Here is a 24,173-nt window from a genome sequence, read left to right on the forward strand (position 1 = left end):
TTAAAGTTGTCGCAGCCATGGAAATGAAGATTTTGTTCATTGCAATCTTGTTTGTCGGGGCTTGTGCAGGATTTTATTTGCCAGAGGAGGAGGAAGGTAGGTTATTGGACTTTTATTGAGTCTTAAACTCGCTTTTTGTCTCTTGTTTAAGTTTTTGCTAATAATTAGTATCTCCTCTTGTCTACAGATGCTCTGGGCGAATATGAAGGTGAGTTAAAGAATATATATTTTTTAATTTTGACTACTTTTTTTTAATTTTATTCAAAAATCATTCTGCTTATTACACAGTTCGGCACTATATAATATTCACAAACATTACTAACAATAAACTAATTACGGCATATAACTTACAAGAATTATCTTAAGTACATTGCTTCAATTACGATTATCTAATTTCAGCAGATAACTTAAATTTGCATTTTCTCAGTAACTATGTAACAAAATCGATAGAACCACAAGAAAGGATATGAAATGCTTTATCTATAATCCATTTTGAATTCAAGAACGTTCAGCCAACTCTTTCGTGTTGATATCACAATTGCAGGACAAGATCTGGAGGAAATAAGTAATGATGAGGCAGAGACTGGTAAGTAATTAGAATTTACAATTTTATTTTTAATTTGGTAAAAAGAATTATAATTATTATTTAAAACAAATCAGAACATGCTTAATGTTAACCCTCGGACGTACAAGGGGGAGGGGGTGGATGCCACCCCCCGTAAGGTTTTTTCGAAATTTTGAGAAGAGGATTTTATCTACAATGCTGAAACTTTCAGTAACTGTTCAGTTATTCCTTGCAAAAATTTTGATATGTCAATCATGTGTCCATTATATTTGGCGTTGCCATGGATACGTCATTATTACAGGCAGGTCTGGCCAAAAATCGTCATTTTTTCTTTATTTTTTTTCCAGTTTTTTTTTAGACAGAATTGTAAGATTTGTTTATTTTTACATTCAATAAGCATTCTGGCATGATTTTGCATCAAATTTAGTTCTTTTCTGACTTTCTAAGCAAATGGTCAAATCCAAGATGGTGGATCCAAGATGGCGGCTTTAATGACGTCACATGACCTCATATAAAAAATATGTCATCTTATAGAGTAAGCAAAGGGCTTTCTACTCAATGCAAAATAATTTTGCTGTGCCCGGCTTAGTAGAACGAAAACCGTGGGGAAGGGTTCCATCCACCCCCCCCCCCCCCTGTAAAATGGTGGGGTTCTGAGTTTGCTTGTACGTTTAACATGACATTTTTTACCACATATACACATAAAAACACAAAGGAAATTGCATAAAGGAGGGTATATGCTGTAAACAAATACTTACCTTGGAACTAAAACATGTAGACAACTTGATAACTACACTGTGCATGATAGTACCGAAATGAACATCAATGAATACTATTTCGCCTTTGCTCCTTATCTCAATTTTTTCGATTCCCTTTAGATCTTTTACCAGGGGGGAGGGGGGGGGGAAGAAACGAGGTCTGGGACCGAGTAGCGATGCTCTCACAACTTGCAAAGCGATCAATTCACGATGTAGTCAGCGGTTTTTGGACGATGATGCAACAGGCAATCTTTTCCCGCGAAATGGCAATCTCGAGCCCAGAGTGGCCCCCGGCTCCGCGATCCGTCAGCGGTTGGTCAGCGGTAGGGTCGCCGGGACTCACTCTGGGAAACTGAATATTAATTCAGTGTCCTACTGGTCCTCACAGAACAATAGAAATCAACACGGAAGTCTGAAAATCTTCCCCGGAAGTAAACCAAACCAGAAACCCTGGAAAACATATTTTGTTTTCCATGGTCAAATGTTCAGGTGTATCACCTTAATTTTGTAAAACACCTAAGAACTCGTCATATGGCGCTACATAAATGAAGTATTTTCTAATTCTACCATTCTTTTTGAACTAAAAAGATACCTTGAACAAAAAAGGACTTCCTTTAAACGTCAATTCTGAGCGGAGTTTTAAAACAACAACGACGGCGTCACCAAGGACAAGGTCGATTGAAAACTCAATTTATAGTTAACTTACAAATCTCGCTAGAACTACTGTTTTCTTTCAAATCTCCGTTACGGTTGAAAAACTGAATATCGCAGACAGTGCTCGATTCAAAATAATAACTAATAACGCAGAATTTGAACATTACGCGTTGTTGTTTTGCTGAAAAAAAGGAATTGTACTATTGTGTGCACGTGAATTGCGTGAATGTGTGCACGAGCTGAGTCACCAAAATGCTAATTAAACCTTTTGAACAGCGTTGACCGGTGTGGCCTTTAACATCTTTATTAATATTACCGCCATTCGACGAGGAAAAAATTATTTGCTCGAAAACATGCAATCTATCATGAAAAGATGCGCTGTCAGCGAGAAGCCTTTGAAATATACGAAAGTCGCCAAACAAAATTTTTTATCAACAGAACAATAGCTTGTCCGTGCGTTGTGCATTATGTAAATTTCTTCACTGTCGTCCGCAAAACAACAAAAAACACATGCACACAGTCAGGCGGAATCTTGGAAGGCAAACAAGATCTTTGATTTAAAACTAATATAGCAGTATGCTCAAGAAAGAGACTAACGGAAATCCAAACACCAGACGCTCTTTTGTTGACTCTCTCTTTTGTTAACTGCAGAACGTTTTTGTTACTTTTGTTGCTTCGATAAACACCAGTTTTGTCGATACTGTGTTAGAAATAGTTCAACTTTCTCGATTTACTTCCGTTCTGGGAAATTTACTTCCGCTTAGACCTGACAGCATGCGCATAAAAAACCGGAAGACCAAGGTTCTACCTGAAATCGACCTGAAATTGATCTGATCAATTCCAGTTTCCCAGAGTCCCTCCCGTACCGCTGACCGACTGGACGGACTCTGGGCTCGAGATTGGCGAAATGGAAGCTGCTGTCGTGGAATCACTTATTATCAAGGGGTTCAATTCTCTTAACTAAAAATCTAAAAGCAGCGTGTTTAAATCCGAAAATTTCGTCATCGTCGTGTAGTTTTAAGAACGCAGAATTTTGTGATGCCGTGCTACTTTTCAGTGCTGAAATGCAAATGTTTGACATGTTTGTACCACGATTTTCAACTGGCCCACATGGGGATTGTAAATGAAGTAAAACAAAGAAAGACCAAGTCAACAAACAACCTTAAACAATAGAGCAAGAACAATAGCTCCGACCAGCGCGGGAATATTCGATCGACACGTTTTCATTACCATTCCCGTGATGGTTTTATTTCATAACAAACACCACATATTGACACCAAGAACCTTTCCGGAGAAATTTTCGCTGCTTTAAAGACAAAACTTAGAAATTCTTTTTTATTACTACATATATAAAAAAATCGAACTCTCTCACTGGTCCCATGTTGTTTTTGTTTTGGCAAGTTCACAAAGAAAGGAGCTGCTCATGCGCCTTAGAGACATCCGCTGACTACCGCCCCGATGATTGCTTTGCAAGTTGTGAGAGCATCGCTCAGATTTCATATAAGAGAATGTATGGGAAGTTGCTTTCCCCCCCCCCCCCCCCCTGTCTTTTACACATGTTGAAAGGTAGAAAAAAAGGAAATAGAGTATGTATAGAAAATGATTGAATTCTAATTCGATTTTTAGATCTGGAAGACCCGTCAAAGAAACCGAAAGGTGAGTTTCTAAAATGCCAATTGATGTCAGTTGTCAATTGTAAACTTTATCCAGGCTTTTTAAGCATTTTATTCAGTCGGCATTAATACAAAAACAGAGACTTTGACGACTAAATAGTACTTTTTCTACTTAATTTTAGATCCGAAATGTTCAAAAGGAAAAGAGCGAAAGTGCTTTACAATCTGGTATTGTTATCGAAAACAGCGTATCTGTGGCTGCTTTTCAAAGAAAAAGTACGGAGACGAGACTGAATTCGACAATCAAGTGAATGACGAAATGCTTGCAACTGCAGAAGACCAAGAGGAGCAGCTTGATGAAAATGGTAAGTTACCTCAAGGGAGACATTTCGCTTTTTTCTGAATTTTCGTGCATATATTTTGTTCCATTTTATCCCCCACCCCATCGAAAAATAATTTAAAATATTTGAGACTAAAGTGATTTTTTTTCTTGTTATTATAGATCAAGAACTTGAAGACCCTTATTACAAGAAAGGTTAGTTTATTTGCGATTATCAAGCAAATGTTTGATAAGCCTGCAAGTTGTTGAGTTTTATTCTAAATCGTAGCGATGGCAGAGTGAAATTATATTACTTCAGCCGTAAAATAGTTGCCACTCAAAAAGATACTTTAGAGACACTAATTCCATTATTTTATTTTGTTTGGTTTTGGCTACTCAGTACCCATTTTAAGATGTCGTTCCACGGTCAGATGAAGATACTCTATCAGTATGTGAAACAAACTTTAAAGTTTGGTTTCTTAAATTGAATATTTTACGTTTGCAATGGAATGATCTTCCCTTTTTCAGAAATATATCACCTGGAAATAGTTGTAAACAAAGTTTTCGTCGTAATCGCCATTATTGTGATTGTTGTTTTCATCTCTCGTAATAATTTCAGTACCTTATTAGTACCTTATTATTGTGACACGATTTTTAGCACAAATGTAGACGTAACAAATTGCCACCAAACTGAGTAAATATAAAACTAACTGTTTAAAACAATAAATAAACATTTAAATAACACAGGAAATACCAAAGAAGGCATGGATGGGCAAAAATTGAAGGATATTTTAACTTAACTAGACGGAACAGTTTTCCAAGTTAATTTTGTTTGTTTCTATCTGTTAATTTTTTGTCATTTAGATCTAGCGAAGTAATTTCTTCAAAAAAAATTAATCTTTATTGCGAGTATCTGGTAAAGTTTAATAAAATAGACTGAACTCACATTATTCCTTGGATACTTATACTTAAAACGAGGTGAACAAGTGTCATTTTCACACATAAAAAGTGACGTCAAGATAACATTATAATGCTTTTTTTATGGGTTATTTTTATGTTAAAATGCATCACTAGACCTTTGGTTATAAGTTCAATAGTGGAAGGAATCTCAGAAAACCAGCAGTAAAAAAAAATACTAACTACTACTTATTCAATTCTGCTTGCCTTTTTCCTTTTTTCATTTGTTTTTAGTCGACGGAAAATGGGGAGAATGGGGTCCGTGGAGCAAATGCAGTAAGACATGCAAAAAAGGAAAACAGTCTCGAACCCGTAAATGCAATAAACCAGCACCAAAGTATGGTGGGAAAAAATGTAAAGGGCCATCCAAGGAAACAAGGGATTGTAACGAGAAAGTCCCTTGTCCAGGTAAAACAAAGGCTAATTATATAAGTATGAATACAACCTGCAAATTATGCTTAGCTTTATAGCAAGCTCTTCGTTATTACGGTATAAACAAGCAAATAAAATTAATTATAAGCCAAATAATTACGTCTTATTCGTGTACACGGTGGTTGTCTAAAGCCGCGCTAAGAAAATTTAAAAGTATCCAATTATACTAGGCCTGGTTGATGTTTGCTAACAGAAATTGCAGATTTTCAGTTATCACCTTGCACACTTGACTTTTGGATGAACTCATTCGTTCACAGAAAAAAAAAAAAACATCCTTCTTTTCCTTCTTTTCGTTCTTTTCCTTCTCTTTCTTCCTTCCTTCCTTCCTCCCTCCCTCCCTTGGTACATTTACCCGTTAGTAATCAGAGACAAAATTGTTGTTATGTTCTCCACAGTTCCTCGTCCTCGCTGTAAGTATGGGTTTTTCAAAAGATGCTTCTACGTCAAAGATGGTAAAAAGTGGCGAATCATCTGTGCCTGTGTTCGTCGTTGCAAGAAGTATTATGGGTATTATTATGGGTAATATGGACAGAAAAAAAGTGAGTGAATAAACAAAAACACACACCTCGGAGTCCACTTTATAGTTTTTTGTTTTGTTTTATCCTTTGTTTTTGTTTTTTCTTTGGCGAGAATGTCGAAATACTTATAGAAAAAATTATACAAAATATAATACAATATATACTAGTTATGCAACGCTTTCGAGTGGTATACTATGGAATATCCCACGAGTCACTTGTATTTTCTCGGTATACACACGAGCCTTTAGGCGAGTGTGTATGCCAAGAAAATACAAGTGACAAGTGGGAAATTCCATAGTATACCACGAGAAAGTGTTGTGTAACTATTTTATACCATGCCATAGAAAATACGCTTACTAAATTTCGTCAAGAATACAGTCGCAGCGCACTATGGGAAGGTTGGGTTGAATACCGTCGAATATACAACGGCTTTCCTGTATTCTGATTGGCTGTATTTTCTATGGCATGGTATAAAATATAATATAAAACGTACATCAACTAACAGGAGGCCTCTAATTTAGTAAGACGGGTTAATTTTAAAAAGTAGACATATTTTAAATGACGTGACAAATGCAGAGGGACCAGGGTATATTTTTGTCTTTTGACTTCGTCAATTAACATACCCTTATCTAGTAAGCTAGAGACAGAGTGACCAGAGTTTCTTTTGCCATTGTAGCAGCTTTTTTCGCTCGATGCATAATTAGCTGCATTATTGGAGGAGTTATGTATGAAAGTACAACTACAGTGATGAAAACGTAGGTTTGGTATGGAATTCCCTCGAAAGGCGTCAGATGTTCTCGTGCGGGGTCGTATGTTCGCAGTTCCCTATGTGCGCGATCTATTTAGTGGTTGTCAAGGGCAGAGATTCCAATCTAGTCGCCACTTTTAAGTCATATCTATTATAATATAGGTAACGCAAAGTCTGCGTTCGAGCCTAGTGGCCCATCAGGCAGGAAGCTAACCGGGTTTCAGTAGCATGAAACGACTAGGAGTATTTCTATTACCCCCTGGATGGGATGCTAGTCCATCGCAGGGTTAGAGAGAAGATAGAGGCACTGCGAAAGTAAAGATTCTTTCCCAAGAACACGACACAATAACTGCGACCAGGGCTAAAACTGCTCAATCCGGAGCCCAGTGGGCTAACCATTAAGCTAGTCTGCGAATGCTACCATTTAGCTAACGCGCCTCTCACCATTATAATATATAACGTAACCTGATGAAATATATACTTTGCGTTGTTTCAGGTCCCTCAGCAATGATATGACAGATCCAAGGACAGAACGGCAAAGTGATGCTATAAATTTAAATGAATTTTAACTTCAATTAAATTAACACCAATAGAATAATGATGTATTTTTTTTAGTAATATAAACATTAAAGTAAAAGCTCACGAAATCAAAAGTTTTAGTGACGTTTTTTTGTCTCCTTTGCCTTCGTTAATCAATATAACCTTATTTGGTAAGCTATGGACACCTCATGCTTCTTACATTTCACGCTGATCTTCCAACCACAGCTGGCGCGAGCTCAGTATAAAAGAAGAGTCTCATATTTTGGGCTTTGGGTGTTGGACTCGATGTACGAATAAAGAGCTCTTTGAGAGCACGGTGTTTTGTTTTAGTGATTATGAATTCGAATCCTTGACTTAGAGAAAGATAAAAATACCAAATGAAGATTATTCGGCACAGTGTAATTGCGTCAAACCGACAGGAAGTGGCCAAGCAAATTAAAAAAAAAAAAATACAACGCAGCGCGCCGTGAAAGGTCAATTTCATTGTCCACAAAACTTTTAAATCAATGCCATATTGGTTAAATCCGCCGTGTTTCCATGTAAACCATTATAACTGAATTGGCTCTTTCTAACATAGTGTCTCTTAAAGCAAGGACTGTTGTGAGTGAGCGCGCCGCCGCCTGTGTTCCAACTGGTAATGCTCCATACTCAACTGAAATTCAATCTAAGATAATATGATTGACATCCCACTATTTTCCCCCAGAACTCACCCTAGTCAGATCCATACCCTTTTTTCTGCTATCTTTTTCACAAGTTTTATTTTACCTGTTGTAACGTAAGTCTTGAGGATTGGTGCTCACTGTTACACAGGGAGGTTTTTTTTTACGAAGCGTAACCATTAAATCACCATTACAGTTTTTCTCGCAAGGTCTGATCCAATAGTATCTCCACGCGCCCACAGTTGTGAGTCCTAATTGCGTTGAGAAATAATGTCCGCTTGCTGTTAGCTAACTGTCTAATAAGACTCTAATAAAGCTCTCTGCAAAGTGGTCTTTGAAGATGACTTGGTTGCACTTTAAAGATAAGCGTCTATCCAACTACAATTCCAACTGTTTTGATTTTCACAGTAACTGTAAAGCAGATCGTACCCACAATAACTGACACTTACCCCATCGCCCATTCAATGTTGGAGGGCGCAAAGCGCCCGAACTTCTTGTGCAATGCGTATCAGTTTGTAAGCAAAAAAAAGGCAGCTATGGGAGGCATCATTTCATTTTAACCTTAGACAACATTGCTGATGAAGAGAGGGGGAAGTACTAAATATCTTAATATTTCAAGTGGAATAATGGACCCAAGGGTATCCGTTATATTGAGTACTGATGATAACAATTATGGTAATAACTAGTTCTATGCCAGTACACCTAACCCGTTTGTTCACACTGAAGCGCTCGATGTGACAATAAAATTAAACTATATTTATAGCCTTTATGCCTGCAAGTCGAGCTCACACGATTGGAAAGTAACAGGGTAGAAGAATATCTTGGCTGGAGAGCGCAGAGGGCGAAGACTCGTTTGCGTGTGGGCCTAGTTATTGTCAAACCGAAAACAAGAAGAGAACATCCTCGTCGTATGATTTTAAATTAGACAAATTAAAACCACAGTTGTCGATTTTCACGAGTCACTCTAAATTAGTAAGCAATGTTGCAATGGTATTAAAAAGAAGATTTTGAGAGCATACGCGGAGCAGTCGACGCTTAATTATGCAATTTAAAGCATCTTTGCATTCGGTCATGTTCCTATTGATTTTACTGTTGACACTATTTTAAAAAAATTCTTATATGGCTTTATATAGGTCGTGATGTAGTACAAAGGTCTGTTTATTTTGACATCGTTTTTTTGGCTAAAGAGGAAAGAGTCTTCAACGTTGCGGTGTGTATCTGGCTTAATAAAAAGCAAGAAACTAAAATGGCCATGGAGTTCCCTTTTGACAACAATTAGTCGCAAAAAAGGGTTAAAAGGATCTCGCTTTTAGCCGGAACGTTTCTTTTTTACATTCAAAACGGATACATAGGACAATTTTTTACTATTTCTTGACCTGACGAGAAAGGTCGATCTCTTTTTTCTTTGCGGTCAAGCTATTCAGTTTGCGCCAAGTAAATGACCTTAATTCCAAGTAAAACATTTTATCAATCGTTTTAAAATACATGTAAGGGAAACAAAGTACGGCGCTAGATGGCCAAAATTGATGGCCAAAAATAAAGGAGCAAGCATAGGTAAGACCAGAAAATTGCGTTGAGCTCAGCTGCTGAATAGTCCAAGCTCCCTAATTTAGATAGCAAAGTTACGGTGAAAGCGAATTTTTGATTTTTCCAGTTCTCTACCTGCTTTTTATTGAGCTGCTATATTTTCCCTGCTTTATTTGATGTCGTTTCCCTTAAAAAAATGAGGGAATGACAGTTTAAAATTAGCATATATTTGGAGGCTGCAATATTACCAATATTTAGCAAAGCTATAGTTTTCCGAGTGTTTCAGCTCTTTCAGCGCTTAAATACGTTAGGTAATTTTCCATTCAATATATCTGGCTGATACGAATTACCGTTACCTGGACGACGAAAGATGTGATAAAGCATTGAATCAATTAATTTAAGGCTCAAGTAGATAATGGGCAGATAGTGTTTTTTTGACGTCTGTTCGGGCTTCTTTGAAATCGAAGTTAGTATTAGTCTTTTATTGTGGAGTGGTGGTGTTGTTTGGTACTGTGTATAAGCTTCAAATTGAATGGCTTGAACAACAATTCTCATACATTTCCAATGCGTCGTCTTTTGTCATTATATATATAGCCATTGCACTTTATACCCTCATCAGCATAAGTTAAGAGTGGCACAAATTTTATCTAGAGGTCGTTCTCCAATATTTTCGGCTCCCATCTGCGAAAATGACAATAGCATGTTTCTAGGAAAGTCGAGGAAATGTCTGCTAAGTTCCACGCTCTTAATGAGTTTTTCCTCAAATTTTTGCTTGCATTTTGACATGAAAGAATAATGCAGCGTGATACCTAGCTAGTCCAATAAAGTCGTAACAGAAAATAATATGCTGTCTTAGTTTTTGTTTCCTCTCCCGTTTTTCTTTCAGTAAATCCCGAAGCTATTCCGCCCATCTGAGGCTAATATTGACGTTGACGAAAGCTGAATGACTAAGTTAACCGACACCTGTACCGGAACATGCAATGCTCTTCCTGTCAAGAATAACCCACAAAATGTCTTTATTTTTAAAACGGTATTCGTCCGAGAAAGCATTATGGCGCGACTAGAGTTTTATCTAGTTATTCCAGGTATAATAATTTTTTGGGCCAAGCTAAGACCAGATTCTTCTACATCGCAACGTCAACATGACGTTCGCGTTTCATTACAGCCAGACGGTGGCCGATATCAATGGATTACCACGAAACACAAACGAACAGGTCAATATTAAGTGCAACTATTTTACCCTCCATCCACTTTAATTATTTAACAATATATTGAGTAACTGTAATTGTTAGGAACTGAAGGATCGCGTGATTTATTTCCGGAGTTCTAGTTAGCTGAGCCCACGACAAACTTGGTCGATAAAAATCGAATTCAACTTCTTTTATACACTGAGTAAATCAATTTACCGACTTATTCCGGAATATTATATCTTTTTTGTAACAAAACAATAATTTCACTCGCGCTTCGAATATATGTTGGATAGGAGGATACAACCTACGATCTCACATTGAACGTGTACTCGTAGATCCTTGATGATTTACAGCAAAAAAAATTGTCATAGTATGCATTAAAGGAATTACCAAGCGTGTTTGATCAATGTTATCTTAAATATTATGGTTTTACAATAAATCAAAGCCGAGATTATACTCTTACAAAGGTCACCTAAAATCACAGACTCAATTCACCACATAAATCTTACATATTAGAAAGCTAGTCACTTTTTGGCCAAAAATGGAAAAATCACAAGGCGTAACCGTTACTATTCTCAAATTAAAGTTAAGCGTGTTTTAAGCCAAAAATTTCTCTATATTTTCGGCATAAAGATGTATCACTTTAAACGTGACAAGCTTATTTTAAGTTAAAACTGCTAATGCTCCTCACGAAAGGCCCGGCAATTTTACTTGCTGGTCAAACAAATTTTATCTGGTTGTTTGCTATGGTCAATTTAGTGAGTGAATTAGTATTTTTATTTTTATCAACCAACACTGAGATATTTCTGTACATTTTCAACCGATTAAAGATGTTCATTAAGCTACCGCCATCTATATTGTGGGAAAGTTATATTCTAACGCAATTTATCAATAATTTAATCAGTGATTCATACACTAAAACAGAAATAAGTAAAAAAAGAGATATCTCTATTTTTACTTAAATGTTCTTCATTGTGGGGTGCGCTTGTATTGTTGTAAATGCAGTATTAGACTTGTATTGTACAAAATAAAGCTGATTGTAATTTGTAACCATCTATAATTGATTGTTTAAACAACCACTCCATTAAGAGTTGTCATTTTTTGCCGATGTCACTGCATGCAATTTCCATGTACGTGCTCCTATGACCGTAGTGTGTTTCAAGAGAATTCGTTTCGCATGCAAAAAATAGAAGAAATAATATGTCATTTTGTTAGAACGCAAGATTGACGCCGTCTGTAGAATTCCTCTTGATTTTGGTGTGTTAATGAATTAATTGTTTACGAAAGCGTTGCAAAATTCAGTTCGAAATAAAAGCCTTACTAAAAATACTCCAGTTCGTTGTATTGTCCATTAATTTTGTATTGTCGCTCTACGGATTCACGAAATGCGATTAAGGTCACTGAAGCCAGTACGTAGAAGAGGTATTTCTTCCTTCTACTTCTAACAACTCCTGTTGCGTCACTTCAAATCCAAAACTTGATAAAATTGTACATTAAAAAAATCAAGGCTTGATTAATTATTTTTTGCCAGCTAACTGAAAAAAAGAAAAGGAAAAAAGTTCTGTTTAACTTTCGATAATACAATAATGCAGAGGATTGCGTGTATACTTTATTGCTGATCAATGGAGCATTGTCGCGTTATATTTTCATTTTAATTTATTTTCGCAAAGTTTTTCAAGTATCCGGAAAATAAATGTTGGTTTCATTACGGCCGCTTAAAATAATTTAATTGCCAATTCGTGAGAAATTAATGATGCGAGCTAATATTTGGACCAAAACGATTATTGTATTGAAATTTGTGAGAGTCAGAGTCATTAGCCAGATGCACGATCCCCCACACTACTAAGAACAATGTCAAACATACTCCAAGCTTCCGAATTTGTTTTTGTCTGCACGCCATCGTGAACGATTTTAGCAAAAAACCGCAAATAAGTATATGGCAATAAGCCTTTGCTATAGTATTACTGTTAGTTCTATTTTTTCTTGACAAAAAATAATAGCTATTAGTAATTGTTCCTCGTTTATCTTAAACGTAACAGCCATTTATCATGTCAAGTACACCGATTACACCAACAGAGGTCAATATAAATACATTGCTGTGCTCAAACCTCAATATGCAGACAACCAACAAAAGAATCTTCTGACTACGCATTTTTTGGATGACGCATTCAAGGTATTGGCTTTTGGTCCCATGGTATTAGGCCACCACCAAAACGCATAAAACGAGCGACAAGACTTCCCTTACGCCATCCTCTCGCCTCGAAGCTGTAAACGTGTCGCAGCCATGGAATTGAAGATTTTGTTCATCACATTCTTGTTTCTCGGAGCCTGTGCTGGATTTTCGTTGCCAGAGGAGCAGGAAGGTAATATTAAGACTAATCAAAACTGATTTCTATCTCGCTTTTAGTCTTAATTTAACGTTTTCTAAAAAAACTTACATATTTTATTTTTCACAGATGCTATAAACGAAGATGAAAGTAAGTTACGGAAGTGTTAAATTAAGACTATAAAACAGTTTTCTTTTCTTTTTTCTTATTTACATGTTTTTCAAAAACGATAAATGTTCAAGAATGATTTTTGAAGTCTTGTTCATCAGGACTGAAAAGACTACCACTGTTTTATCGATCATACTAAATTATATTTTGAATTCGACAATAGCAAAAACTTTCGCTCACCGTTTCCTTTGTTATCAAATTTGTAGCACAAGAACTCGAGGAAATGAACAATGATGAAGCGGAGACGGGTAAGTGATCAAGATTGTATATTGTATAGTGATAAGCATATATACTCACAAAAACCAAGGTTTGTTTCCAATATTAATCTTTTCTAAGATTATCACTATATTCACATACAAAATTCAAAATGAAATAGCAACAAGCAAGTTAAAAAAGAAGGAAAAATGCAGAATTATTCCGCCTCCGTCCACTATCACAGATTTAAATTTCTGTTCACTTCAGTTATATGAAGTGACATTTAAGTATATGAACTAACGTTCTTATGGTATTTTAAATGAGTTCTAATCGATTTACAATTCTATTTGTAGATCTTGAAGACCCTTCAAAAGGTTAGTAGATTTTGAACATTAAAGGATGTTTTTACAAAAGTTTGACTCAAAATCACAACAAGTTTGCTGTATGCAAAAAAAAAACTACTTACTCGATCATAAAATGATGCATTGATGCACTTATCACTTCATTAGCATTGCAATAAAGATACATGAGTGCGATATTAATTTTGTCAAAGTCATTGTCCAAATATCGCATTTAGATAGTACCCTCAAAGGGTGTTTCCTCGAACAAGGAGCTGGACCTTTTGAAATTTAAGTTTTAAGGTTCACGATCACTGGAAAACGTTCTACTGTTTCAGCCCATATAGGCACTAATTTACTTTTCTGGCGTTAGTTAGTGACGCATTTCTTTCGGCAACTCCGCACTCCTCATCAATTTAAAGTAAAAAAACTAAGTTTGATTTGTTACAGCAGTGTCTTTTTGACTTAATTTAACATTATGTGGTACAAAAAGATTGACATTCTTTTTTTTTTTTTTTTTTTCAGTTCGTCGGCCTTTCTGTCCAAAAGGCAAAATCCTAAGGTGTTTTATAGTCAAACATTGTTATCGAAAACTGCGCATTTGCAGCTGCGTTCCATTTAGAAGGTATGGGGACGAGGCTGAATCAGACAACCAAGTGAATGATGAAATGGTTGAAACTCCAGAAGAGTTTGATGAAGCTGGTACGTCAACATTATTAATATTATTTTTTTACGTTAAGTTAAAAGGAAAAATAGCTTTCAATTCAAGTAGCTTGTATTTGTGTTTAACAAAGAAACACCGAAGACGAATACAATACCGACGAATACCGAAGCAACATTTAAAGCTAAAGTGAACTTTTTTTGTCTTTGATCAAGAACAAGATCAAGAACTTGAAGACCCATCGAAAAGAGGTTAGTGCACAATAATAATATTTTATGTTTTTTTGGTGCGTGTGTGTTTAAGTGTTCCCTATTTCTTTCCCAATCCCCATCCGTCCATCCATCCATTTGTCCTGATCCATTCGTCCGTCCGTCCGTCAGCATGTCTTTTCTTTCGTTTTCGTTCATTTGTTTGTTCGTTCATTCCTTCGTCCGTTTGTTTGTTTGTATAATAGTTTGCCTATTTCCAAACTAACTGTTGCTATGTCGTGTTTTTGTATAGTTCCTGTTCCTCGACCTCGCTGTCCGAAAAAGTTCATCCGAAAATGCTTTTTAGTCAAATATGGCTACAGGCGACTCTTTATCTGTAAATGTGTTCGACCTTGCCGCTATGGGGATGAGACTGAAAATGAAGATGAGGGTAAGTTAAAGTGCCACGATATTATGAAGCAACACTATTTAACAACTGTTTGCTATGAGGAAACATTTAACCAGGCGAAGTCGAGTTATCCATCGCTTGTAGGAAATTTAACGAGGACAAGTAGTGTAGCTGATTTAGTAGAGACTCTAAAACATTTCAGTCCAAAATCGAGCCTGCAGTTTAATGTACTTTTGAAGCCAAATATCAAGAAGCAACGTCGGTTTAAAGAGAAACGCGCGCGCGATGAGAGACCGATGAAATAAGCGGATTTCTTATAGATTACAGTTGACTTCGAACAAAATCATACTTTGATTTTATCAATTATAACAAAAAGGTTCACCTAACCGCTTCCTTTGTTATCAATTTTGTAGCAGAAGAGATTAAGGATATGAACAATGATGAAGCGGAGACCGGTAAGTGATCACAATTGTAATAATTCTATAATTAGAAACAGAATGACGTCATGACAAGTGCGAATTACTGTTTGTTCCTAACATTAATTTTCACCTAAGATTATTCAAATACAAGTGAGGTAAAAAAAAAGCGGAGAATTGCAAAATTATTTTGCCTCCGCACTTTATTGCAAATTTCGAAAAACAGAGATGTAATAAACGAAACAAAACCAGACAAGAAACGTACTACTAGCAGTCAATTTAGTGGGGTTTGTCTGTCTGTAGGTCAGCTTATTTACAAAAAAAAAATCATGGTCGAGTTCTATTCACCCGGGTACTATGGTACTTGACAGGCATTATGAGATGATAATGTCTCTCTGCGGATCACCACTATCGCCTCGTTATCAATTTAAAGATAAAATGGAGAAAATTTAGCGGTGAACTATATCTATAAATATGTCAAATGATTTCTCTGAGGTAATTGAAATAGTTTCTAATTGATTGTCTTCAATTTTATTTACAGATCTTGAAGACCCTTCGAAATGTAAGTAGTCTTATACTATGAGGTATATTTGGACAAAAAGTAACAATTAATTAACACTAACGAACGATGTCTGATTCCCTCCATACCGAGTCATAACTCTACCAGTTTGCCTTATGCTTATGAACTATCTACTACTTTTAATGAAATGACGCATTGTTTTATTAATCACTTTATTTGCATTTAAAATCAAGTTACATAAGGGCGATATTTGCCAACTTCATTGTTAGTGAAAGTATTGCGATCACTTGAACTATAAAAAAGCTTAGTAAAAGCTCATGCATTATTTTGCTCAGTATTGTTACAAGAAAGCACTTGTGGTACATTCTGCCCCAGGTCTGAATTTTTATTTCTATCCCCAAAAGTAACAATTTATCTTTTGTGATAGTGGTCAGTGACATATTTACTTACGCACCATAAAAATATCATCTTCGTGTCCAATATATCGAAGTAGTTATACTGGGAACATTAGTACACTAATTATCCCTTGCACTTTTGTAGATGGATTGCTTTTCCCCCGAGAAGTTTAAAGTCCAGCTCGATCAGTTAAGGCGACATCTTTGAACCAAAGACTCTTTATCATTTATAACTAACATATTTGTTACTAGTATATTAACATTATTTTATTTCATTTCAGTTCGTCGCCCTTTCTGTCCAAAAGGCAAATCCCGAAGGTGCTTTATAGTCAAACACTGTTATCGAAAACTGCGCATTTGCAGCTGTGTAACATTTAGAAGGTATGGGGACGAGGCTGAATCTGAAAACCAAGTGAATGATGAAATGGTTGAGGCTCCAGAAGAGTTTGATGAAGCTGGTACGTCAACATTATTTTTTTTTCTTAGAAAAAAATAAGGGGAAAATATTATTTTAATTTTATGTTGTGATTATTTGTGTTTAACAAAGAAACACCCAAGAGAGTTAAAAAGCCACAATTAAAGCTAAACTAAATTATTTTCCTGCTTCAGATCAAGAACTTGAAGATCCATGGAGAAAAGGTCAGTACACGATTACAAAGGAAACACTCTAATTTAGCCTCCAGTTTATAAGTCTCTGTGCCACAAACCCAAGTGGTGTCTTATCTCTAAGTATCCTTAATGAGTTTGTTTTTTGTTTTCTGTTTTTTTTTTCATCCATTAAAAAAAAAAAGTCCTACTCCTTCTCGTCCTCAGTCTCAGACTCAAACTGTCTTAAGATCGCCCTTCATTCGTTCGTTCGTTCGTCTTCGTTCGTTCGTTCGTTCGTTCGTTCGTTCGTTCGTTCGTTCGTTCGTTCGTTCGTTCGTTCGTTCGTTCGTTCGTTCGTTCGTTCGTTCGTTCGTCGGCGTTCGCTATTTATATGTTCGTTCAATTAATTCCATACTAACTGTTGTTTTGTCTTCCCATAGTTCCTGTTCGTCCTCGCTGTCCGAAGAAGTTCATCCGGAAATGCTTCTCAGTCAAATATGGGTACAGGCGACTATTCATTTGTAAATGCGTTCGACCTTGCCGCTATGGGGATGAGACTGAAAACGACCACTAAAGTGAGTGAATAAAAGAATAAAGAAAAACACCTCCGAAAAACATACGATTGAATTTGATAAAGAATTTTGCACAATGATCAAGACTAAACTCTTAAGACGGGAGAGCCATAAATTTCAACCGCGGGCCCACATTAGCATAAATTCGAAAAATTTGAAAAAAATTCACAGCATAGCCCTAGGTAAACTATAACTATAAATATATATTTTACTTCGATTCGATGAATATTTTAGGCGTACGGAAGTGATCTTGATTTTGCATCTCTCGGAAGCGGTTTCAGGGGTCTGATACCGCACACTGCAAACACCTCAATTTCAAAATTAAAACGATCTCTTTCGAAACAACAAATACATCATCTAAAAGAATCGATAATTATACACATTTTGAATGGTTATTTTCTAAGTTTGAATCAATATTAAATATTTGGGAGATTTTTAATTCTTTACATCATTTTGAGACATTTCACGCAAGCAAAATTGACAAAATTCAGCGCCTAAAATCACTGCCTGGTACATAAGCTAAGGTATAAAAACGTATACCACGTGAAAGAGCATTGTTTCTTCTTTGAAAATCCGTTTTCAAAACCACGGGCTACTAAAAAGACGATTTTTAACGGCCCGAAATGCAAGTAGTACTTTCGTGAAATTTGAGCTTCGCCGTAACGGCTTCGCGATGCTTGAAACTCACAAAGAATAACAAATAAACATATTTAAACAATACAGTTTTAATAATACTTGTCAACAGGTACCAGAACATACTCGCGAGACTATTTGGCGTGGTGTTGTATCATTTCTAAGAAATAAGAAACCATTTTAGCCGTTTTATTTGACCTCGAGTTCCAAAGTAACAGAAAGCAAACACAGGTCACGTAGCGTTTGTTAAGGTCAAAGCACCCTTTATCAGATCAAATTGTAATCAATGAATTTCATTTGTAACACAGATAACAAGAGCTACAATCAAATAATGTTCATACCTTATAATAAGTAGTCAAAGCACCCTGGAAACTTTAAAAAATCCAATCGAAGCCCATCGAAAACAACATCTATTCTTCGCTGGTTTGATTCAACTGTGCTTATCGTTAGCTTGCGTTACATAATGGATAGACCGCTGACAAGCTGTTATATTTTGCGGGCTTGATTCTACAGAAGGACGTTTATCCGTCCTTTACAGTCTATTAAATATTTTATTATTGTTGTTAGTGACCCCTTTTACCCTAAATGTTTGTTAAGTAAACTAAAGCGTGACCTTAACTCGGGTGACTTTCAACAGATGCCACTTAGGAACGAACCTTTATTTTCTTAGGGGGGGGGGGGGGGGAGGGGTGGACATTAGCCAAATAAATTGCTGCAGAGTAAAACCGGCTGAAATAATCGTGCAAGAAAGCCAAAAAATTAATTTCGTTAAATGAAAATGAAACATGTGAAAAATAAACATCTAGCTCAGCAAAAATTACCCCTCCCGTCTCCCATCTTCTCAAAAAATAATGGTTTTTAGCTCACTTATCTAAATACATCTCCTGTTGTGTCATTTGGTTTTACTATCTTTCTGTAATATTCATTGTTATTGGCTATTCCTTTATTTGAAAATATATCCTTTACTCTACAACTTCAAGATGAACTAAATGGGTCAAGTTATTATTAAGCAATTTATCAATTAGTTTTTGCTATATTTATAGTAAATATTAAGTTAAGTATGAAAAACGTTTTTTCGACAAAAGTAGCCCTCTGCAGGTATTGTGTAACCTTAAAGCAGCTCTCCAATCAGTTGCAATAGTCAACATTTAAATCTTAAACCCTCGTGCAAGAACACGACCCAACAATATCTGAAATGAAACTAATGTAAGGCGCTTTTCGCTTTGATGATTGGGCCTCGATGTCCATGTTGTAGAAATCGCAGATTGACCGCAGTTGTGCAACACTGAGTTTGGTCAGCTTGTTACTAGTATACAAGGAACATATCATATTAAGTGTGTCATACACGATGGGATGAACCAGTTGGCACTGGTCTAGGATGGATGCACGAGCAGAGGTAAAGGCTTCTTCCTCTTGGGCCGCCAGAAGGTCGTTATCATCGGTTACATGAGCTGACTGAGATGTCGCGTGTTTCAATTTTGCAGCGGTACGCGAGAAGTATCCCTGAATCTGCTGCGCAGTTAGGAACTCGTCAACCTGAAAGAGCCGCTGACCATTTTCCTTCCTTGCGTATCGCATGTCCCGAGATACTTTTTCAGGGTCGGATTTGTGGCCAGTCTCCTACCCGATCTGGAACTTAGCATCCAGGTACTGGCGCTGATTGTCGTTAAAACGGCTGGCCTTTTTTGAAACTTTTAGAGCCCAGCCTTGCTCTAGGGGGGCCTCTGGGCACTCTTCATGATCAGTTGTCGTCGGGACAGCTAGTGTTGGCTGAAGGGAACAACCCTCTTAAATCTTTTTAGCGTACGCCAATACTGCCTGGTCAAAAAGGGTGTGCTTCTCAGAAACGAGTTTGCACTTTCCGAACAGCAAATGGCGCTCAAGGTTGTAGTACTTCTGATAGGTGCAGATGCACCCATTCACAGGACACGACAACAGCCCACTGCTTGCACCTTCCTCTTCTTCATCTCCGTCCTCGTCTTCTTCTTCATCCAAGTGTTCGATCATGGCTCGTTCGGCAGGTACGCGCCTTTCTTTAGAGCATGCCACAAAGTCTCCTTTAGACACCTCAGCCTTACACACATCTGGTAACCTTACAGGAACTGAATAATGGACCAGAAAAAAATATTAGAAAAAAGTAAAAGAATAACATAGTAATGTACAAATGAAACAAAATAGTAGGGAAGACTCTTCAAATTATTTGTTTATATATTTTATCTTATCTTATTTATTTTTTTATTTAATATTTTACTGGTAAGATGGGAGTTTCATCCAAATAAGAATAAGATGTTGAAAATAAAAAAAAGACAAGAAATCGGATTGCCCATCATTAAATAGTTTTTTCCGATTTACTTTTTCCCTTGACTTTTTCTTAACACAGTAGTGAAAATATCAGAATAGAGGTATATAACTAATATAAGATATGCATGTATGTTGTTGTTGTAACTATAACCTTGTAATTGAGACCATGGTATATTCTTTCCCTCTCCAATGTTGCATGCCTTCCATACTGTGACACAGTCCTCTTGGTAGAGGAAATTGTTTAAGCTGCTGATACCCTCCCAGCGGCCTGGAACCTCTTGCTGTGGCTTGTTGGTAGCATCGGTAACTAGGACGACCCGCACAGCACTCATGCCCCCGTGAGACAACATGGCTTCTTTGAAGTCGCGCGCCGTTACCACGTCGTGGCCCTGGTTGATGTATCATCGCACATAAGCCTTGATGGAAGCGGCTTTCCTGTCACAAGGCCCTTTATCTCCCTGAGGGTCACTGAAGTCGACTCTTTTTACATCAATCCCCGTCGCCTCTCCCATCAGACGGCATGCTGACAGCATGGCTGCACTGTGATAGCACCCAGCGGTATCTTGCCTTAGTGCTGCACTTGTAATTTCAGGATGCTTGAGCCATGACCGAACACTTGGATGAAGAAGAAGACGAGGACGGAGATGAAGAAGAGGAAGGTGCAAGCAGTGGGCTGTTGTCGTGTCCTGTGGATGGGTGCATCTGCACCTATCAAAAGTACTACAACCTTGAGCGCCATTTGCTGTTCGGAAAGTGCAAACTCGTTTCTGAGAAGCACACCCTTTTTGACCAGGCAGTATTGGCGTACGCTAAAAAGATTTAAGAGGGTTGTTCCCTTCAGCCAACACTAGCTGTCCCGACGACAACTGATCATGAAGAGTGCCCAGAGGCCCCCCTAGAGCAAGGCTGGGCTCTAAAAGTTTCAAAAAAGGCCAGCCGTTTTAACGACAATCAGCGCCAGTACCTGGATGCTAAGTTCCAGATCGGGTAGGAGACTGGCCACAAATCCGACCCTGAAAAAGTATCTCGGGACATGCGATACGCAAGGAAGGAAAATGGTCAGCGGCTCTTTCAGGTTGACGAGTTCCTAACTGCGCAGCAGATTCAGGGATACTTCTCGCGTACCGCTGCAAAATTGAAACACGCGACATCTCAGTCAGCTCATGTAACCGATGATAACGACCTTCTGGCGGCCCAAGAGGAAGAAGCCTTTACCTCTGCTCGTGCATCCATCCTAGACCAGTGCCAACTGGTTCATCCCATCGTGTATGACACACTTAATATGATATGTTCCTTGTATACTAGTAACAAGCTGACCAAACTCAGTGTTGCACAACTGCGGTCAATCTGCGATTTCTACAACATGGACATCGAGGCCCAATCATCAAAGCGAAAAGCGCCTTACATTAGTTTCATTTCAGATATTGTTGGGTCGTGTTCTTGCACGAGGGTTTAAGATTTAAATGTTGACTATTGCAACTGATTGGAGAGCTGCTTTAAGGTTACACAATACCTGCAGAGGGCTACTTTTGTCGAAAAAACGTTTTTCATACTTAACTCAATATTTACTATAAATATAGCAAAAACTAATTGATAAATTGCTTAATAATAACTTGACCCATTTAGTTCATCTTGAAGTTGTAGAGTAAAGGATATATTTTCAAATAAAGGAATAGCCAATAACAATGAATATTACAGAAAGATAGTAAAACCAAATGACACAACAGGAGATGTATTTAGATAAGTGAGCTAAAAACCATTATTTTTTGAGAAGATGGGAGACGGGAGGGGTAATTTTTGCTGAGCTAGATGTTTATTTTTCACATGTTTCATTTTCATTTAACGAAATTAATTTTTTGGCTTTCTTGCACGATTATTTCAGCCGGTTTTACTCTGCAGCAATTTATTTGGCTAATGTCCACCCCTCCCCCCCCCCCCCCCTAAGAAAATAAAGGTTCGTTCCTAAGTGGCATCTGTTGAAAGTCACCCGAGTTAAGGTCACGCTTTAGTTTACTTAACAAACATTTAGGGTAAAAGGGGTCACTAACAACAATAATAAAATATTTAATAGACTGTAAAGGACGGATAAACGTCCTTCTGTAGAATCAAGCCCGCAAAATATAACAGCTTGTCAGCGGTCTATCCATTATGTAACGCAAGCTAACGATAAGCACAGTTGAATCAAACCAGCGAAGAATAGATGTTGTTTTCGATGGGCTTCGATTGGATTTTTTAAAGTTTCCAGGGTGCTTTGACTACTTATTATAAGGTATGAACATTATTTGATTGTAGCTCTTGTTATCTGTGTTACAAATGAAATTCATTGATTACAATTTGATCTGATAAAGGGTGCTTTGACCTTAACAAACGCTACGTGACCTGTGTTTGCTTTCTGTTACTTTGGAACTCGAGGTCAAATAAAACGGCTAAAATGGTTTCTTATTTCTTAGAAATGATACAACACCACGCCAAATAGTCTCGCGAGTATGTTCTGGTACCTGTTGACAAGTATTATTAAAACTGTATTGTTTAAATATGTTTATTTGTTATTCTTTGTGAGTTTCAAGCATCGCGAAGCCGTTACGGCGAAGCTCAAATTTCACGAAAGTACTACTTGCATTTCGGGCCGTTAAAAATCGTCTTTTTAGTAGCCCGTGGTTTTGAAAACGGATTTTCAAAGAAGAAACAATGCTCTTTCACGTGGTATACGTTTTTATACCTTAGCTTATGTACCAGGCAGTGATTTTAGGCGCTGAATTTTGTCAATTTTGCCTTGCGTGAAATGTCTCAAAATGATGTAAAGAATTAAAAATCTCCCAAATATTTAATATTGATTCAAACTTAGAAAATAACCATTCAAAATGTGTATAATTATCGATTCTTTTAGATGATGTATTTGTTGTTTCGAAAGAGATCGTTTTAATTTTGAAATTGAGGTGTTTGAAGTATGCGGTATCAGACCCCTGAAACCGCTTCCGAGAGATGCAAAATCAAGATCACTTCCGTACGCCTAAAATATTCATCGAATCGAAGTAAAATATATATTTATAGTTATAGTTCACCTAGGGCTATGCTGTGAATTTTTTTTCAAATTTTTCGAATTTATGCTAATGTGGGCCCGCGGTTGAAATTTATGGCTCTCCCGTCTTAAATGGTTTGCCTCCGAGAGTTTTACTTTTATTCGTCAATAGATCAAAAAGTAGTCTTCAAGATTTCAGACGTAAGGCTTATAAGCATAAACTGACCACGGTCTTGTAACTTCAGGGAAACAGACAACTTTGATATGATGATATAATTCTAAAGCAAAAATACACAGCGATACTTTGGGGGAAACGTCTTAAGATGCGCAAATGTCGTACCTTTTTAATGTATTGTTTGAAGTACTTTTATAGCACTAAACGATAGCTTGTACCCACGGCACCGTTGGGCGGGAGATTTTTTGTTGATTTGTGTTCTATATATATTATTCAGGGATTTATTATTAGTAAAGGCAAGGAACCTCAATTACCCAGACGTCATTTTCGGGGGCATGTGCAAAATGAAATGACATGATAATATGTCACGTTGAAGATAAAATGAATTTCAGGTCAAATAATCTAAGACTAGTTGATTTGTATTGTTTTGTTCCAAATTAGAAAATTAAACATTTAATTTGCGTTGTGCTTTGTTGCAGTTCCCTCAGAATCCAGAAGACAATCGCAAGAACAGGACGTCCAATAATGCTTTAGAATTAAGTTTAGTTTAAAAACAATGTAATGGTAATTGTAAAAAAATGTAGTGATGAAAGCATTGAAATTAAAATAAAAGTTTATCATAATGATGTTAAAAGCTTTTGTCGTTCCTCTTATTCCATTATTTCAAAAATCAACAATTCCTTGTTTGGTTAGACAGTTCTTGTTCTTATATTTCACGGGAATATGTGATCTTCCAATCACCAATCTTCGAAGCGCAAACTCCTTTCACAAAGACAAGTAAGACTAAA

At 36.9% G+C, this 24,173-nt stretch overlaps 3 protein-coding genes across 4 annotated transcripts; 2 read left to right on the forward strand and 1 right to left on the reverse strand.

Annotated features, from left to right (window-relative positions):
• On the forward strand, positions 1–7,211 carry LOC144656851 (uncharacterized). Its single transcript, XM_078517094.1, has 9 exons — positions 1–96; positions 188–208; positions 545–586; positions 3,604–3,633; positions 3,773–3,955; positions 4,093–4,125; positions 5,101–5,274; positions 5,694–5,837; positions 7,061–7,211. The coding sequence occupies exons 1-8, from the start codon at positions 18–20 to the stop codon at positions 5,819–5,821; spliced, it is 690 nt and encodes a 229-aa protein (XP_078373220.1). The 5' UTR covers positions 1–17; the 3' UTR covers positions 5,822–5,837; positions 7,061–7,211.
• A 5,503-nt stretch (positions 7,212–12,714) lies between these two features.
• On the forward strand, positions 12,715–24,019 carry LOC144656295 (uncharacterized). 2 transcript variants are annotated; one of them, XM_078516527.1, is made up of 13 exons: positions 12,715–12,843; positions 12,937–12,957; positions 13,182–13,223; positions 13,524–13,544; positions 14,034–14,210; positions 14,385–14,420; positions 14,671–14,808; positions 15,180–15,221; positions 15,724–15,744; positions 16,379–16,555; positions 16,707–16,736; positions 17,126–17,260; positions 23,865–24,019. In XM_078516527.1, the coding sequence occupies exons 1-12, from the start codon at positions 12,765–12,767 to the stop codon at positions 17,257–17,259; spliced, it is 918 nt and encodes a 305-aa protein (XP_078372653.1). In that variant the 5' UTR covers positions 12,715–12,764; the 3' UTR covers position 17,260; positions 23,865–24,019. The 2 variants fall into 2 exon arrangements, with proteins under 2 accessions (XP_078372653.1, XP_078372654.1); XM_078516528.1 differs by having other exon boundaries at positions 15,183–15,221.
• Positions 19,536–20,638, reverse strand: LOC144656296 (uncharacterized). Its single transcript, XM_078516529.1, has 2 exons — positions 20,343–20,638; positions 19,536–19,992 (listed from the first exon to the last, which is right to left on the reverse strand). The coding sequence occupies exons 1-2, from the start codon at positions 20,539–20,541 to the stop codon at positions 19,679–19,681; spliced, it is 513 nt and encodes a 170-aa protein (XP_078372655.1). The 5' UTR covers positions 20,542–20,638; the 3' UTR covers positions 19,536–19,678.
• Positions 24,020–24,173: the final 154 nt, after the last annotated feature.

Source organism: Oculina patagonica, chromosome 6, assembly GCF_052425735.1.
Source record: "Oculina patagonica isolate OP01 chromosome 6, crgOcupat, whole genome shotgun sequence".
Classification (NCBI taxonomy): Eukaryota; Metazoa; Cnidaria; class Anthozoa; order Scleractinia; family Oculinidae; genus Oculina; species Oculina patagonica.

Coding starts and splice junctions, on each gene's coding strand:
- LOC144656851 (XM_078517094.1), top strand. CDS start 18: ATGGAAATGAAGATTTTGTTCATTGCAATCTTGTTTGTCGGGGCTTGT. Junction 3,956..4,092: donor GGAGCAGCTTGATGAAAATG/GTAAGTTACCTC, acceptor TTGTTATTATAG/ATCAAGAACTTGAAGACCCT. Junction 5,275..5,693: donor CGAGAAAGTCCCTTGTCCAG/GTAAAACAAAGG, acceptor TGTTCTCCACAG/TTCCTCGTCCTCGCTGTAAG.
- LOC144656295 (XM_078516527.1), top strand. CDS start 12,765: ATGGAATTGAAGATTTTGTTCATCACATTCTTGTTTCTCGGAGCCTGT. Junction 12,844..12,936: donor GTTGCCAGAGGAGCAGGAAG/GTAATATTAAGA, acceptor TATTTTTCACAG/ATGCTATAAACGAAGATGAA. Junction 14,809..15,179: donor GACTGAAAATGAAGATGAGG/GTAAGTTAAAGT, acceptor TCAATTTTGTAG/CAGAAGAGATTAAGGATATG.
- LOC144656296 (XM_078516529.1), bottom strand. CDS start 20,541: ATGTTGTCTCACGGGGGCATGAGTGCTGTGCGGGTCGTCCTAGTTACC. Junction 19,993..20,342: donor ACCATGGTCTCAATTACAAG/GTTATAGTTACA, acceptor TCCATTATTCAG/TTCCTGTAAGGTTACCAGAT.